The sequence below is a fragment of the Callithrix jacchus genome, chromosome 4 (genome assembly GCF_049354715.1).
Source record: "Callithrix jacchus isolate 240 chromosome 4, calJac240_pri, whole genome shotgun sequence".
In the NCBI taxonomy this organism is placed as follows: domain Eukaryota; kingdom Metazoa; phylum Chordata; class Mammalia; order Primates; family Cebidae; genus Callithrix; species Callithrix jacchus.
Window position 1 is genome coordinate 153,318,578 of NC_133505.1, and position 17,217 is coordinate 153,335,794.

The following is a 17,217-nucleotide window of genomic DNA, read 5'->3' on the forward strand; positions in this document are numbered from 1 at the left end:
TGCATTGACACAGTAGTTATGAAAAACCCTACGGAGGTTCCTCAGAAAGTTAAAAACGGAACTACCAGTCCAGCGTTACCCGTTCTCTGTTAACTTCAGAGTCACGGTGCCACTTCCTTTCCTGTCTAAAGGGGGCTGCTGGAGACCCAAGGCAAGGCCCGCAGGTGTGGCTCTCCCTCCAGGCAGAGTGGGTCAGGAGGTGGATTTCCAGGCCAGCCCGGACCCCCGACCCCGGCCCTGGCGTCCTCAGCGCCTCCTCAGGCCCCCAGTGAACCTCCGGGGCCCACGAAGCCTCCAGGCCGGCTCCCCCAGGCCCACCAGGGGGCGGCCGGACCTCCCTCCGCGCCGCGCCCGCCGGGAGGCGCCGCCCGACAGAGGAAGTGCCAGCCAGCTGGGCCAGGCTTGGGGGCGCAGGGGGCGGCGGGAGCGGCCTAGCGCAGGGTCCTCCCCAGGCCGGCGCCAGGCCCTGCCCCGTCAGCCCCAACCGGGCCGCGATCGCCGGTGGGTTCCGGGTCCTGTGACCGGTCAGGCGGCGTCGGCGGGCGTGGCGGAGGGCGGGCCGGCCTCGGGGTAGTTTCCGCGGCCGCCGGGGGCGCGGCGAGGGAGCGCGCGGCCGGGCGGGGGCCAGTCCCGGAGCCCAGGCGCGCTCGACAGCTGCGGCGCTCATGGCGGGCGGGGGAACCGGGGACCCCGGCCTGGGGGCGGCTGCCGCCCGGGCGCCCGAGATCCGCGAGCACCTCTTCAAGGTGCTGGTGATCGGCGAGCTCGGCGTTGGCAAGACCAGCATCATCAAGCGCTACGTCCACCAGCTCTTCTCCCAGCACTACCGGGCCACCATCGGGGTAGACTTTGCCCTCAAGGTCCTCAACTGGGACAGCAGGACGCTGGTGCGCCTGCAGCTGTGGGATATCGCGGGTAAGCGCGGCGGCGACTTTCCCACTCCGGAGCCCGCCGGGCCTCCGGGCTCCTCTCTGCCTCTCTTCTTTTTCCTATCCGCCTGAACTCGTCTGCCTGGGTACCTTTAGGAGAAGAGAGAGGCCGAATCCAAGGGCGAGATGCTATGGACGCGGCCGGCTGGACTCGGTGGGGCCCGGAGGACAGGATGGGCAGTAGGAGTTGGAGCAGGTCCTGCACGTCAGGGCTCGCTCTCCTGACGGGAGGCGAGGAGGCCCGGGGGCCTTTTCCAGAAGTTTGAACTCTGAATAATGCACGCGTATCAAACACCAGGACGAGTTGGAAAGGCAGCTTTGGAGCGGGCCAGTGCCTCTCAGTCAGCCTGAGCTCAAATTCAGAGGGATTGGGGGACCTACCCGAAGCTGCACTTCTAGTTAGTGACACCACCAAGACCAAAAGTCAGGTTCCTTTTCAAATCATTTCCACCACCCGCCTTGGCTCTGAGACTGGCCTTTGTGAGGGAAACTCCATTCCTTAAATACTTGCTCTCTTCGGAAGCCCAGAACAGACACCCCGTGAAGATTTGGGAAAGCTTTTCTGAAACTTTACACTGGCTCACTCCTTCCTCTCTTCCTAAACCAACAGCTAGTCCCGTCCCTGGTGCCCTGCCCCTCTCCAACCCAACCCCCGCCCCCCTCGCCTCGCCCGACTCCCCAATGCACTGTTTCTCTGGCATTTGCTTTCACTGGTTCTGTTTGAGGGAGTACATTTCCTCCTGCTCTAATTTATGAACACTTGAACTCTGGCTGGTGTGGTGGTTGGGACTGGGCGTTTTAAGATGTTAACTGTTGGAAAGTTCATAGAAATGGTACAAAGCCAAGCGCCAGTGTCCCACACCTGTAATTCCAGCACTTTGGAGGTCCCAGGCTGGAGAATCGCTTGAGCACAGCAGTTCGAGACCAGCCTGGGCTGTTAGTTAGACCCTGTCTCTACAAATAATAATAATAATAAAACAAAAAATTAGCCAGGCGTGGTCATGCGTGGCTGTGGTCCCAGCTATTCAGGAAGGTGAGGCAGGAAAATCACTTGAGCCTAGGAGAGGTCTAGGTGAGCTGTGTTCTCACCACTGTACTCCAGCCTGGGCAACAGAGCGAGGCCCTATCTCAGGGGAAAAAAAAAGTGCCAAAAGTTACTCTGTTCAATTACTACAGGTGTTAAGAACTCGTCTGCAGTAGAGCATTAGGATGGGAGCGGGTTTGGGATTAGGTCCCAAAACCTGAGGCCACCCTTTAATCCAGAGTCCCTACACTGAAGCCCATAGAGCTGCCTGGCTGGTAGCAGAGTAGGGGGGCAGTGGGCAGAATCACAGGTCTACTGTCTGTCTGCCAGATAATGTTCTTCTCTTTTATAGCTTGTTACATATGAAACAGTATTAAATAACTGAAACCTATAACTCATTCATTTATGAGCAGATTTCTCTCCCTCAGACAGGAGAACAAACGTTGGCAACTCAGTCCCTCATAGAAAAGGAGGGTTCAGCTTTTTTTGTTGTTATTGCCAAAAACCAAAAGTTCGTTTGAAAAGTCATCTTTGAAGCCAGAGGCTTTTTCGAAATGCTTCCTGCTGTTGCACAGAACACTAATGAACAGTATTTCTGCTTCTTGACAAAGTTATGGATTCTAAAGGTTGCCTTACCATGTGACAGTCATTCCAGGGATCTGCAGCATAGCTGAGGATTTTCACAATGATGGTTTTAAAACCTTGCTTGCAAGGGTGCTTGACCTTGCCTTGCTCTTTATGTAAATTATGGTATTTTGTTATTAAATTACATTTGGGTCCTACTACCAATAAATGAATAGGAGTAACTAGATTTTTAAGTGTTTATAGTTAGAGACTTAAGAAAGCAAAAGGAAGAGTAAGATATAAATTTTCTTCTTTTTTTAAAAATCACAGATATCAATAGCCAGGAAGGGTTCATATCCAGTTTTTATCAGACTCTGATACACATTTGCCTAAATGAGATATCCTTGCACTTTTCACTAAATCCAAAGCTTGAGCTTTACCAGGAAGGAAAACAGAATTTTAAGATCTCCAAAAGGGATTTCTGGATGTTAGACATTGTTTCAACAGGGACTCTGTTGTACCATACAGCAAGTACAGGCTAGCAATTTATAAAAATTAGAGGCAAATTTATAGAAATGATTAGGCTTACTTTATAAGTAAGATTTTCAGAGATAGAATTTTAATATAAGGAAAATGACGGAGAAAAATAGCTTAGTGAGAGACCAAAAAACAACAACAATAACAAAAACCTTAGCCTAAAGTTTGGAGAGCCACATTGCTAACTGTTTGGTTTGAATGTTTGAGCTACTAGTAAATCTCAGTTCATACCATTTGAATTAAGTAATGATGATATAATGAAGGCAAACTGAAGGCTGCTCCACAACTTCCCCCATGGCTAAGCATACTTGCCTTATGTAGTAACAAAGTTGGATCATATTTAATTCTCAAATAATAGAAATAGTCTTTGACTGCAAAATAGTAGGCAGAGCCAGCTATTTGGCATAACTAAGTTAAGGTGTCGTGTTTTTATTAGTTAGGTGTTGAAAGCTTTGGCAAGTATCATAGGTTAGAATTATCGAGTGTTTTCTATACAGGTAGCCAAGCAGATTTAGCTAAACTCTTCAAGTTAAGAACCACTGTGATCCTCAGATACACAAATCTTTTCTTATAGCATTGAAGGAATCTGGCTTTAAAATACAGATGCAGTTTAGTGCCGTGTTTGTGTAAGATAATTGTGATCTCTTAACTCACATGTGCTTTGGGACTGCTGCTCAAAACATAACTGAAATATACTCAAATCTTTAAGCGTTTGGTAAGAGTTTACAAAGATCTTAATGCACACTCAAGATAGAGCAAGAGATGTCTCTGATCTTCCTTTTATTGCTCAACATAGGTAAAGTAATATTTGGTTTACTATTTATTGTGACCTTATTGCTTATTAGCAACAATAGAATTTTTCAGGCAAGTTGAACAACTGGTCTAGGTTAAATCTTAAAAAAAACATGTTTGTCCATTTAGATCTAGTCTACTTTAGTCTTCATGTATTGATTGGATGATTTGCTTTTTAGAAACAAAATTTTTTAATAAAAATCTGAATGAGTAACTCTCCTTTGGGCCAAAGGACAAATTAGGAACATTCTGCTCTGAGGTCCATATAAATGATATTTACCCAAGCATAAAATGCATGCTTGGAAGATATAAACTATATAATTTATGCTTGAACTTATTTTACATTGTTTTGGTTCCCATCCGAAATAGAATGTGGATCCTGATTTCCTTGCTCCATCTTACCCTTTGTCAATTAGTATACCTAGCAATCTCCCTCTGCCTTTTCTTCATGACTCTCCTATCATCCTTCATGAGCAGGAATCTGGAATATCTCCTCTGACACTTTCCTGATCTTAAAGGTATTCTTCAGTCAGATTTACACATATCCTAAGTATAAAGAAGCCATGCTTTGAGGAATTAGTCTATGTAGTTATTTGTAGCCTCCATCTTAAACACAGAATACTGCAGTCAAGTTTTCAGTGTTTATTGGTAGCTGATGACATACCAAGTCATTTACAAGGCTTTTTACAGTCTTTGTCACATATGAGTAATACGACTCTTGTACAATATTGCCATCCTCAGCCTTATTCAAGCTCAATTTCTGTGCTGAATTGTAAGCAGACCCTACTGTCTCATTTATATATTTAAATCTTTCACTGTTCCTGAGTCCTGAGACACCTTTGAGTGCCACAGTCTGGGCGATACATTCACAACTGTCCAGACAGGCAGCTGGTCAGCATAGTAATATATTTGTATTACTGCACATGGAATTTCCCTTGATAATGATAGTCCTGCTGCCTTTCCCTTTTGAATATGTTACCATTCTTCATTGCCTCAATTAGCCCTTGTAAGCTAAAAGACGCTCAGGTTAACAGTAGCCATAGTAGAGCACTGATAGGAAGTCCTACAACTTTCCTTTGCTCTCAGCCATTTGCCTCATCATTCTACCTTTTGAGTTGAATGAATTATAGATTTAGTGGCCCTATAATCTCAACATAGAGAGGTATAGTAACTTGACTAAGAAAACACAGATAATCAGTGGTACTGTATGGAGACAGATATGAAAACAATATGCTTTTTAAAAGTCAGCAGAATTTTGGTTTATTGGTATCAAAATAGCAGCACAAATACTTTTCAAATTTTCTTCTTCTTTTTTTTTTTTTTGAGATGGAGTTTTGCTGTTGTTACCCAGACTGGAGTGCAATGGCACAATCTTGGCTCGCCACAACCTCTGCCTTCTGGGTTCAAGCAATTCTCCTGCCTCAGCCTCCCTAGTAGCTGGGACTACAGGCGCACACCACCATGCCCAGCTTTTTTTTTTGTATTTTTAGTAGAGACAGGGTTTCACCTTGTTGACCAGGATGGTCTTGATCTTTTGACCTCATGATCCACCCGCCTCAGCCTCCCAAAGTGCTGGGATTATAGGCATGAGCCACTGCGCCCGGCCACTTTTCAAATTTTCGAATGTTTTGGTTATCATGAAATTAGTCATGTATATGTTATCTTGACCTTCCAATTTTCTTAAGCTTTTGATATGAAATTTTAAATAAGTCTCATTCTGTTTTAAAATGTACCTAGGATTTTATTTTTAGTCAGATATAATGGGGATATCAGATCAGATGATTGCCATTAGAAAGATAGTTATTACTCACAGTTACCAAGAGTGGAGGCACGTTGTGCCACACCACACCACGCCACAGGGAAAAGCAGCAGGGTTGGTCATGAGAAAGAAGGAGCAAGGAAAATGCATGGGCTGGATCTTTGATTGTGGCTTTTGTAGGAAGGAGCCTGTGAGGTAGGGTAGGCAAGCTGAGCAAGTTGAGGCCTGGATAGTTTGAATACTTTTGGTGTACTCTGGGCTATAGGAGTGGTCTGTAGTTGTCCAGTACTGGTCCCTGGGGTGATTTGGGGCTGGGGGATAGTGTCCCAGACTGCAGGAGCCTGGTGCAAGGAGACAGGTGGGAGGGTATAGATTTAGGATTGATTAGTTTGTTGATATGGTATGCATATAAAGGTGTGCTCCAAGATAGCTCCTTTGCTGTCTCTAAAAATTAGCTAACCGTGGGAGGGTTAGTCCCTCCCTGGGCCCACAGCACCCCAAGTTGTCAAAACATCATAAAATATAGAAAAAAAACACAATTAATACATATTTGTAGGCACTTACTAAAATAGAGAGATTAAAGTACTCTTCCAAAGAAAGGAAGATTTAAAGGTCTCACATTTACAGCCCAGGAATAGCATTTTCTTAAAATAATGAGGATTTCACACTAAATCAGCCCTTAAGTAATAGAGAGGGGGCTACATCCACAAGTTTAAGTTGTCTTACGTTTGTAAAGATCTTCTCTTGGATGGCGAAAAAAGTGCATAGATATAAATGTGGGGAGAGTTCTGGAGGGTATGACAAAAGAGCAAGGTAAAGTGTTTTAGAATTATATTATTCCTTTATGTTTTTGAAAGTTTTTTCTACTTCTTAATGGTCGAGTAGGCTACAAACATCTAGTGTCTTCACTGTTCTTTCACTGTCCTTGAGAAAGACCAACATGAAAATAAATGGATGGCAGGGGTTTGGCTTAAGGCTCTGATAGAGTCTTTCTAACAGATGGCTGTGTATTCTCTTTCCCATTATTTCCACTCTCTTCTATCCAGATAGTTTTCTGAAGCATCATCTGCAGTAATATTCCTATTTTTTTTTTCATTCAGTTTTGTTACTCTTTTATTTGACAGATTTATTTAATCTCCGTTTCAAAAGGTGGTAGATGAGCAAAAATGATGCTTTGTACATGATTTACGTTAGTTTTACAACTGGAGAAACTTAGTATATCTATCCATTATAAATCTTTGAAGCAACATAGTTAAATATAGGTTACATCTACTTAGGTTTTTGGAAAGCAACCCTTAATTTTATGTTACAATTATTATTTTAAATTCATCTTATCTTTTTTCACTCACTAATTAAACATAATGTGTTTTGGAAATTTTTACTTTTTACTTACTTTACCATTTGAGAATATCTCTGAAGCATTAATGGATTAAGAATGTCTTAAAAAGAGATTACAAATTCATTAAAATAGTACATTTTACTATTCTTTTAGAAAATAAACTATTTCCCTAAATACATGGTCTTGGCCTTTTGATGCTGGGTCATTTACATTTTATTCCCATTGCTGTCTAGATTCAGTGATTGTAGAATATATAGAAAATCAGTATAACATTCAAGTTATAATACAGGAACCTAAAATAAATGTTAGAGCCAGAAGGATTTAGATGATCCCTAAAGATCCCTGAGACCAACTGGCATAGCTAAGCCACAAAAGTTTCATGCCTAAAGTTGCTTGAGTGTTGGGTGCTGGGCATTTTGAATCCCTGGTATAGTTGAATTTTTATCCAGTTTGTTTTTCCCTGCAAACCATTTTTACCATTACAAGGTATAGCACATAATGAGCTAATATTTTAAAACTTTCACATGGTTAATTGGCACTATTTTTTTTTCTTTTTGAGACAGAATCACACTCTTTCACCCAGGCTGGAGTGCAGTGGCACAATCTTGCCTCACTGCAACCTCCACCTCCTGGGCTCAAGCAATTCTCCTTCCTCAACCTCCCAAGTGGCTGGGACTGCAGGCTCGCACCACCATGCCTGGATAGTTTTTGTGTTTGTAATAGAGATGGAGTTTCACCATATTGATCAGGCTTGTCCTGAACTCCTGACCCTGTGATCTACCTGCCTCGGCTTCCCAAAGTGCTGGGATTACAAGTGTGAGTCACCGAGCCTGGCCAATTGGCACTATTTTTAAAAAGCATACTCATTCTTTCATCATGCAATAAACTTGTTGAGCACTTAATAGCTGACATATATGCAGGGCTTATCTAGTATTTTACACTGTTTTGAATTTGAAATACAACTTAATGTGCACAGACCCTAAGTGGATACCTTCATGAATTTTTATATACCACCTCCAGTTCAAGATACAGAATATTCTTAGCATCCTGAAACAGAAATCACCTATGTTTTCTGTAAAGGGCCTGACAACAAGTATTTTAGGTTTTGTAGGCCATTTCATCCATGTGGCTACTACTCAACTGTGCCATGGTAACATAAAAACAGACATAGACAATATGTAAACAAATAAGGGTAACTGAATTCCAGTAAAACTTTATTTAGCTGGATTAGGCCATTGGCTATAGTTCCTCAAACTGCCCTGGAAGACTTGGGCAGGGACTTTAAGTTTAACCCTCCCAGTTGCCCTCAGAGGTAGGTATTATTTATACTTTATGGAGGTATAATTGGCATACAATAAGCAGTATAATTTGAAAAGTTTTTACATCACTATAGTCAATGCTGCAAATATTTTCATCATCTCAAGAGTGTTTTTCTCTTGCTCATTTGTAATATATACCCCTTCCTTTCCCAAGGCAACCATTTATCTGCTTTCTCTTACTGTATTGTCATAGTTTGCAGTTTTTACAATTTGATATAAATGAACTCGTGCAGTATTACCCACCTGCTCACTGATCTGGCTTCTCTTACAAAGCATGGTGACTTTGAGATACATCCACATTGTTGCTTGTATCCATGGTTTTGTTCTTTTCCTTTCTGTTGTTGAGCTGTATTTTGTTGTATAACCATACAATAGTTTATCCATTAATCTGTTGATTGACATTTGATTTGGCATCTGTGAACATAATGGATGTGACTTTGAGAGTTCCAGTTGTCCACATCCTCAACAACACTTGGTATAATAAGACTTGATATAGTAAGACTTCTTAGTTTTAGCCATTCTTGTGGGTGTGAAGTGTCATGTTGTGATTTAATTTGCATTTCCTCAATGACTAATGATGCTGAACGTCTTTTCCTGTGCTTATTTTTTCATCATATGTATTTCTTAGTAAACTATCTGTTCCGATGTTTTGCTTACATTATTAATTGAGTTTTTTATCTCCTTATTTTGGAGTCTTTGGAGTTTTTATATATTCTGGGTACAAGCCCTTTATACCCAGGTTGCATTTTTATCTAAGTCATTGTCTTTTGTTTTCATTTACTTAACCATCTAATTGACACTTTTGATTTGCCATATAGTGTAGTTGTTTAAAAAGTACACTCTGATGTCAGGACTGCCATGGAATTTTCCCATGAATCCTAATCTTGGGACCTAAAGAAAATTAATTAATATTTTTAAGCCACAGGGTCTTCTTTTAAAATTACTTGTCATAGACATTTCTGATTTTCTTGTGCTTTACCAGAAAGCTTATATGAGTGAATATTTGTATAAGACTCACTAGCAACAGGAAATACTTGAAATTTACAGATGATTCACTAAAAAAAAAAAAAAAAAAAAGCAACAGTCAGTAAAGTTTAACAACTCTTTGTTAACTTCTAGGTTTCTTAATTTTTCAATCTTTCCTAATCTGAGACTGTTGTATCTTGTTACTTAGTCCTTTCATATTAAATAACTAAAATATATAAAAATGGAAGTAGTTGGTAATGTGTGCCCTGCATTCGAAATTGGAGTCTGAATCATTTCAATGCATATAGAGCCTTTCTGTAGAACAGTAATTTGAACAGTTGGCATATCATATAAGTTTTTATACATGTCAGAATTATGAGCCAATTAACTATATAATTGGTCAGATTTGCATTACAATAAGATATGAACATACTAGTGGAGTTCATATGTGACCATTTGTTCCAGTAAAATTTAGATCTTTGGACTCTTAAAATATAGCTTCAGTTAAACCACAAGAGAAGTCATCACAAAACAAGGAAACTTTAAATTTATCCATTCATGTTTGACCATTGTTTTATTCTTCTTGTGTTATTCCCTAAAACAATATATAAAATTATATTGCATTGCAGAGTTCAGAAAAAAAAGAATTTTATATTTTGGGATATCTTTGCATCTCTGCAGATAAAATATATCAATAAAATGTAGATGAAGCCTGTTGCTCAAGTGTTTCAAGAGGAAAGTGTCTATCATAGAACAGAGTGATAAATCTTAGAGGTGCATTGATTGCCAATCATTTTTTTTTCATACTGTAGTCAGTAATTAAGTCAAGCAAACTGCAAGGTAGTTCAGAAAGGCTAACATCCTATTTCTATAGGTGTGTGGGAGTCAGAAGACCTGGATTCTAGTCCTGTCTTCTTTAGTCAGTGCCACTGTAATCTTGGCCAAGCATCCCTTTGCCTGTTGTTACATCTGTCAAATGTAAAGAAGGATCTTTCCTGTACTAAGGATTAGTACGATAGCAGACAGTAAGAGAATGCTTTGTAAAGTCCTATATAATGTACAAAGCAGATTTTTCCCAAGGTGTTCAACATAAGTTAAATTATTTTAAAAGTACAATGATATTTGAAGAACTCTGAAATTGATTCTTCTTATAATAATACAACCAGTTGTGCTTTTTGTTCCGAAATGGATTTTCATGTGTCTATTTCTTACAGGAGTGAAATGTTGCAATCAGAAGTGAGTATGGGCTAGAGATATGAAGGAGAGATTAGTTGAGAACATGAGCTCCTTTATCTTATGTCCAGCCCTAATCTATTTGACTAGCATGTTGCCCTCTGCACTTATCTCCTTCCTGCAGGACTCATTTCTATTCTTGTCTCTTTCTCCTCTACTTCCAGCTTCGTGTTTTCCTTTAGTACCTCTCTTCTCTTAGACTAAGGGGAGAGGAGTAGGAAAAAAATGACAGGCTTTGTAGCTTTAAATAGTCATATTTGTTTTTATGGAGAATATGTTGTACAGAACATGAAACTAGTTCATTATGTACTCAAACCAAATTATGAGACACGTCTGCTGTATGGGTCGTAGTCTATATGGATAGCCTTAATCACACCAGGTCATGTTGCTATGGAATGGGAGGTATTTGCTCATAGTATTGCTCTTCGGGTAAAGGGGGTTATACCTAAATATAGACTCTGTCTGAATTACAAGTTTTTAATGTTTTCCTATATTTACATCTAGGGCAGGAGCGATTTGGCAACATGACCCGAGTATACTACAAGGAAGCTGTTGGTGCTTTTGTAGTCTTTGATATATCAAGAAGTTCCACATTTGAGGCAGTTTTAAAATGGAAAAGTGATCTGGATAGTAAAGTTCATCTTCCAAATGGCAGCCCTATTCCTGCTGTCCTCTTGGCTAACAAATGTGACCAGAACAGGGACACTAGCCAGAGTCCTTCCCAGATGGACCAATTCTGCAAAGAACATGGCTTCACCGGATGGTTTGAAACCTCTGCAAAGGTGAGATCTGCTCTGCATACACACCTTTTGCTTTCTAGCTCATAAATCTGAGCTGTAACTTTAAAGTATTTAGATGTATTTATGTGAGTGGTTTTTGAAAGTCTGGAAAATGAGAAGTGTAGCATGGATGTGTTATAGCTTCTTTCAGTCCACAGCAGGGCTGCTTTCCAGATTGGCTAATGGGAAAGTGAATAGAAGGACAGATTTTCCATCAAAACAAAAAAGAGTTATTTAGAGTAAAAAGCAAGTGACATTTTCTGTGAGTTTGAGTTTTTGACTGAGGTACTTCTCATGCAACTAGAGTGGATGGGGGTATTTTCAAGCTCAAGAATTTTTGGTTTTCACAAAGGGCTGAATGAATATAGGAAGATGCTTCTGGTGAAGATGTGTGTCACATGCAGGACCATGTGAAAAGATCTGAGAGGAGATTCATTCAGATGATGTTTGAAGAGTTTTATATTAACTGTGTACAAAAGATTTTAAACAACAGGAAAGTATGAACAGTTGTGGTATGCTTCATAAATAATAGAATGAGTTTTTTTTTATTTTGTCTGTTATGGAAAGCTGGATAAAATATTTTCTGAAGGAAAAAATAAAACACTAACTTGGCTTTCAAAAATCTTAACAGTCTAGTGGCTGGGCACAGTAGCTCATGCCTGTAATCCTAGCACTTTGGGAGGCCGAGGCAGGCAGATCGCTCGAAGCCAGCCTGGGCAACATGGCAAAACCCCGTCTCTATCAAAAATACAAAAAGTAGCCGGGCATGGTGGCACATGCCTGTGGTCCTAGCTTCTTGGGAGGCTGAGGTGGGAGGATCACTTGAGTATGGGAGTCAGAGATTGCAGTGAGGCGAGATCAAGCCACTGCACTCCCACCTGGATGACAAAGTGAGACCCCCATCTCAAAAAAGAAAAAATCCTTAGTCTAGATATAGAAAAAAAGTGAAATTATACATACACAAAATTTTGAGGGGGAGTTATAAGCATTGGAAGTTTTATATAAGGGGGTTAGTGACAATCAGATTTATGTAAGAATGATGAAATGTTTGAAAAATTCCGTGATGACAGATAAACATTAGACCATAAATATGTTGAAATCTGAGCACAGTTCTAGCTTTTAGTTTGTGTTCTGTGGATTTTGTGTGTGTTTTTATATATGTATGTATGTATCATTGTTCCTCCAAATCACCTACCTCTTTCTGGATATTTACTATCAGATTAGGTTTAGCTCTACTAGAAACTCACCCTTAGCTTGAAAACCTACTTGATGCCAGTGATGATCTGCAGGATAAAAGCAAAGCAATGAGAGAGACTGCACAAAAGGGAGACTGCTCCAAAACTGGGCAATGGCGGAGTCACTAGGAAAAAAAGACTGTCTACTGGAAGCAGAAATGCACACTTGTAAGCTAGAAGCTAATTGTTTGAAAAAATATAGCATCTTAAAATTTCTTTTCATAAATAAAATGTGATATGGTAGAGGAAAGATTAAAGATGAAGCCCAGAGATGCTACGGGAGCACTTAACCTGACATGAAGGAGAAAGTCACAGAAGGACAGGCTTCTTAGAGAGAAGGACTTATTCTTGTCTGCCCTCTGTCTGCTCTGTATGCCTGTTGGGTGATTTGCTCTACTTAACAGCTTTGCTGTTAAAAAAATTAAAAAAAAAAGGCAGTAAATGTAAGTGCTTATGCGAGTATGCATTTTGGTGGAGGAGTTTTACAAGTCATAGACAAAATTCCCCTTTAGGCTTTATTTAATCTTTTTTGGCAATCCAGATTTGCCCTCAGATGTAAGATGTCATGTGACTTGTAGCTTGTGACTGTGTAAGTCATCAGTTTCATCATATGTATGGATAGGATTACATGCAGAGGTGAAAGGTGCAACACTGATTAAGAGTAAAAGTTTCAAGTTTGCCCTGTGCGTCCCTACAAATATAATAGAAGCAGCTGCTACAGAATTTCCTTAGCAGTAAACAAGGAGTGTTCTAAGAGAATAACAGTAATCTTAAAAATTTAGGTTAGAAATCTTAGCATTAAGGCTTAAAGTACTGCCTAAATGTCACTAATAGGTACACTTCTGAGCTGGCCAGCAGCTAACTTCAGATCTGACTTTTGCTTAAATTGAAGTCATCTGAATTTTACTAGAAACATAGGCAACTTTTACAAATAAATTTCCTCATTTCACCTTTATGGCAAATATGAAATATGAAACTTTATGACTAACTATATTAACGTATGGGAATTACACTAACATGTGACTAATTCCAGTAACATACTGGAATTTTAATCAACTGCTTCCAAATGCAGTTAGGGAATTTTATAATTATTTGATATGATGGGGATAGCTGGGACTGAATGTCACTTGGACATTCATGAGATCGATACTTGAATTAATGTTAACACTTACCTTGGGAGTGGAGGTAAAAATAAATAAATAAAAAACTTGTTTCAGTGCTATGAAAGATGCCTGTAAATAGCACAGCTCTTTTAGGTTTCTTGTTGTCTGAGAAATGCTTTACAAATAAGGAAAAAGGCTACGAAGAACCTTGCGGTGTTGGATTGGATTAGACATTAATATGAGCTTCAGGTTTCATGTATGAGTGTGTGTGTGTGTGTGTGAGTATGTGCATATATATGTGTGTGTGTATACATACATGTATGTACACACATGTGTAAACAAAGAGATAAAGAAGTCAATATAGGTGCATGTGTGTATAGACACATATATTTACTAGCCATACCTACTGAGAGGGCTTAAAAGCAATGACACCACAGAAGGAATGAACTTGCCTAGTGCTCAAAATACACAGTTTTAAAATATCATTCATTTAAAAAGAATGGGAATCCCTGGAGAAATGCCTGCTTTTAGGGCAGTTGGGATAAGAAAAGTAAAGATATGCCTGAGGTATTTCGTGGTGCTATAAACTAAGGAAGTGCTCACAAATTGATGGTGATACGTAACAAAGATACAGGATACTAACATACAAGCTCCAAACATGTAAGACAATTCTAGCAACAAACTAAATAATTATTGCAATAGACTAAAGTAATAATCCATGATAAAAATGAACAAATGAATAAATAAATGGGGAAGAAGAGAAGCTCTTTCTCACAATAGAATTCGAGCTAATAAATGTAGAAGGAATAGCAGAAATAAAAAGTCACCATTAAACACCACAGTGATGATTGTTGTAGGGAAGAATTAATTAGTGCTGAAATTAATGGGGAAAAGTGTGGTGAGAAACAGGATATTTACATTCTTGCACTAAGTACAAAGGGAAAAATAACTTTTCTGTGGAGAAACCTGACAGAAACAACTTTAAGCAGTGTGCTTCCTGATAAACTGTGCAGGGCACATCACTTGTGTTTTTTTCCTGCCAAAAAATGCGTAAGTTGAATTTAATGATAAGAAAACATCAAACGTCCCAGATGGAGGTATATTCACTGGCCAGTGCGCTCTGAGAGTGTCAAGGTCGTGAAAAGGAAGGAGACTGAGAAACTGTTCCAGAGTAAAAGAGACCAGGGAGACAACAGCGAAGTACAGCTTGTGATCCTGGGTCTGAAATAGGGTGTTGAGATAATTGATGTAATTTGAGTAAGCTTGTTAGACTAACACTGATACAACACTATTATATAATTTCCTGATTTTCATAGTTGTATTCTAGTTATCTAAGATGTTAACATGGAGAAATAACGTGTGAATGGTAGGAATGTTTACTATTTTTGCAATGTTTTTGTAAATCTGAAATTATTTTTAAAATGAACAGTTAAATATTTTTAAAAATAAGCACAATTTTTGCACCTTACCGCGTATTTAATGATAACTTATAATTCAATCACACAAATGCTGTGACAGCTAATAAATCCTTAGGGTGTCCTTAATGGACATTTGCACTTACAACATTGTTTCAAGCTAATTTATGCATGACAACTAAAATGAATAATTTGTACTTAGAAATTGAGAAGTGACATGATACATTTATCGTATTTTAATGTGGTTTGAGCCCTTTCAATTTTTTTTCACAATGTATCCTGAATACTTTAATTAGATATTCAAGGGCAGGATCTTTTTTTAATTCAGAATGCCTTCATTATATGAATTGCAGCCCATAGCAGAGTAAAGATTCATTTTCAACCATCGGGATAGCTCATTGGACCTCAGTGGCAAAGGTTTAAGATAGGAACATCAGAAAAGGCATCCTTCATAAAAATAAGGGAATTCTTCCCATTGCTGCATTATTCTGGAGCACTCAGCTCTTAATGGGCACATACTTCAGTGTTAGAGGAAAGTAGCTGTTGCACTTACAATGCTACCTCTAACTCATTTTCCTAGTTCCCATTCATACTCTTAATGCCTTATTCTAAGAATCAATCCTAAAAATTAATCCTGCTCTTCATTTCTGCATTACAGGATAACATAAACATAGATGAAGCTTCCCGGTTCCTAGTGGAGAATATTCTTGCAAACCACCAAAGCTTTCCTAATGAAGACAATGATGCTGGCAAAATTAAACTAGATCAAGAGACCTTGAGAGCAGAGAGCAAATCCCAGTGTTGCTGATGCGGCTTCTGCTTCTCTTGTGAGTGCCTCAGCTCTGAATAAGTTCCTGAGAATGGGTTACGGATGTCATGTTAGCTGTGAGTCTTCCCACAGGTGGCACTTCAAAAGGTAGCACCACTGGGCGCCTGCACTTATTTGAAAATGGAACTTATGGAGAATGATCCCTGCTCGTGGCTCTGTAACTTAACAGATGACAATTAGGCTTTTGTCATTGTTGCCATCATATGGATGATAATGTTTACAGCATCCTTTTAAACATCTTTTTATATGACAGTTCCTCAGGATTTCATAAGCCTTCCAAGTTGTAGCTTTTAGTGTAAGTGCTGAGGTGGTAATAAAATGTTACCTCCAATCTTCTGGTCATTTTTAGTCTATATTTTTGCCATCTTATTGCATTCTCACTGTTGAGGGATGATTTTAGATTCTGTTAGCCACAAAGACTTCAGGTTTCTCTTTAGCAATTTTCTATTCAAAACTTTGGAAAGGCCAGGTGTGGTGGCTTATGCCTATAATCCCACCACTTTAAGAGGGTGAGACAGGAGGATCACTTGAACCCAGGAGTTTGAGGTCGCAGTGAGCTGTGATTGCACCTTTGCACTCCAGACTGGGCAACACAGTGAGAACCTCTTTCTTAAAACAAAGCAAAACAAGACCAAAAAAAAAAAAACTTTGAAACTTTGCATAAAATCATTTTCCTTACATATAATTTAACCATTCATACCTGGTGTGGCATGTGGTCACTCCTCTTAAATACATTAAAATGACCTTCTTAATGACTGAAAAAGTACTCACAGCACATCTGTGTTATGGATATTTCCTTCTGGATACGGTTAATACTCTGTGGAAACTGTATAAATGAGCATTTCTTCTTCTTTCTCCCTAGTCCTTTTTCTCTTCTCTTCTTCCTGGGTGTTTATGTTCATAACTGAGGGCCTAAGTGATATGATGGTTGCAATTCTCTCTACTGGAGTTAATCTTCTCAAGTCTGCGATAGCAGTAGTCAGGGAGAGAGTATATTTCAAAGCATATACAATTAAATCTGAGCTTCTATAGTATGAATTGTGAAAGACACTAGGTTGTGTATGGTTTGATATAAGGGTTGGGATATTTAAAGTACAATATCTAGGAAACTTAAGGCAGACTCACAATATTTGCATTACCATTTAAGTCAATTAAGGAACATAATAAATATTTTGACTGAAGTTTTACTTTTGAATTCATATAGTTCTATAATAGAAAGATAATATGAGATGTACTTTTTTGCCTTAGAAAACTTTGTTCACTTCTGCCTTTTATTTTTTAGGGGCTTACTTATATCATGTCCAACTTACTGATTTAGAAAAGATCCAAAGTTATTTCTTTCAAAGAGATTTTAGGGGTTTTGTGACACAATCCAATGCTAATGCAAAATGAGG

The 17,217-nt window shown here is 39.4% G+C and overlaps 1 protein-coding gene across 3 annotated transcripts in view; it reads left to right on the forward strand.

Moving 5' to 3' along the window:
* Nucleotides 1-599: 599 nt before the first annotated feature.
* RAB32 (RAB32, member RAS oncogene family) overlaps nt 600-17,217 on the forward strand; it is a 46,343-nt gene continuing 29,725 nt past the window's right edge. For 2 of the 3 annotated variants that reach the window (XM_078370262.1, XM_078370263.1), the window contains exons 1-3: nt 600-915; nt 10,967-11,244; nt 15,653-15,821. In XM_078370262.1, coding sequence (XP_078226388.1) covers nt 666-915; nt 10,967-11,244; nt 15,653-15,802 — 678 coding nt within the window. In that variant the 5' untranslated portion in view covers nt 600-665 and the 3' untranslated portion in view covers nt 15,803-15,821. Of the gene's footprint in view, nt 916-10,966; nt 11,245-15,652; nt 16,155-17,217 lie in introns of those variants that run through there. The other variant, XM_002747066.7, reaches the window with a different exon arrangement.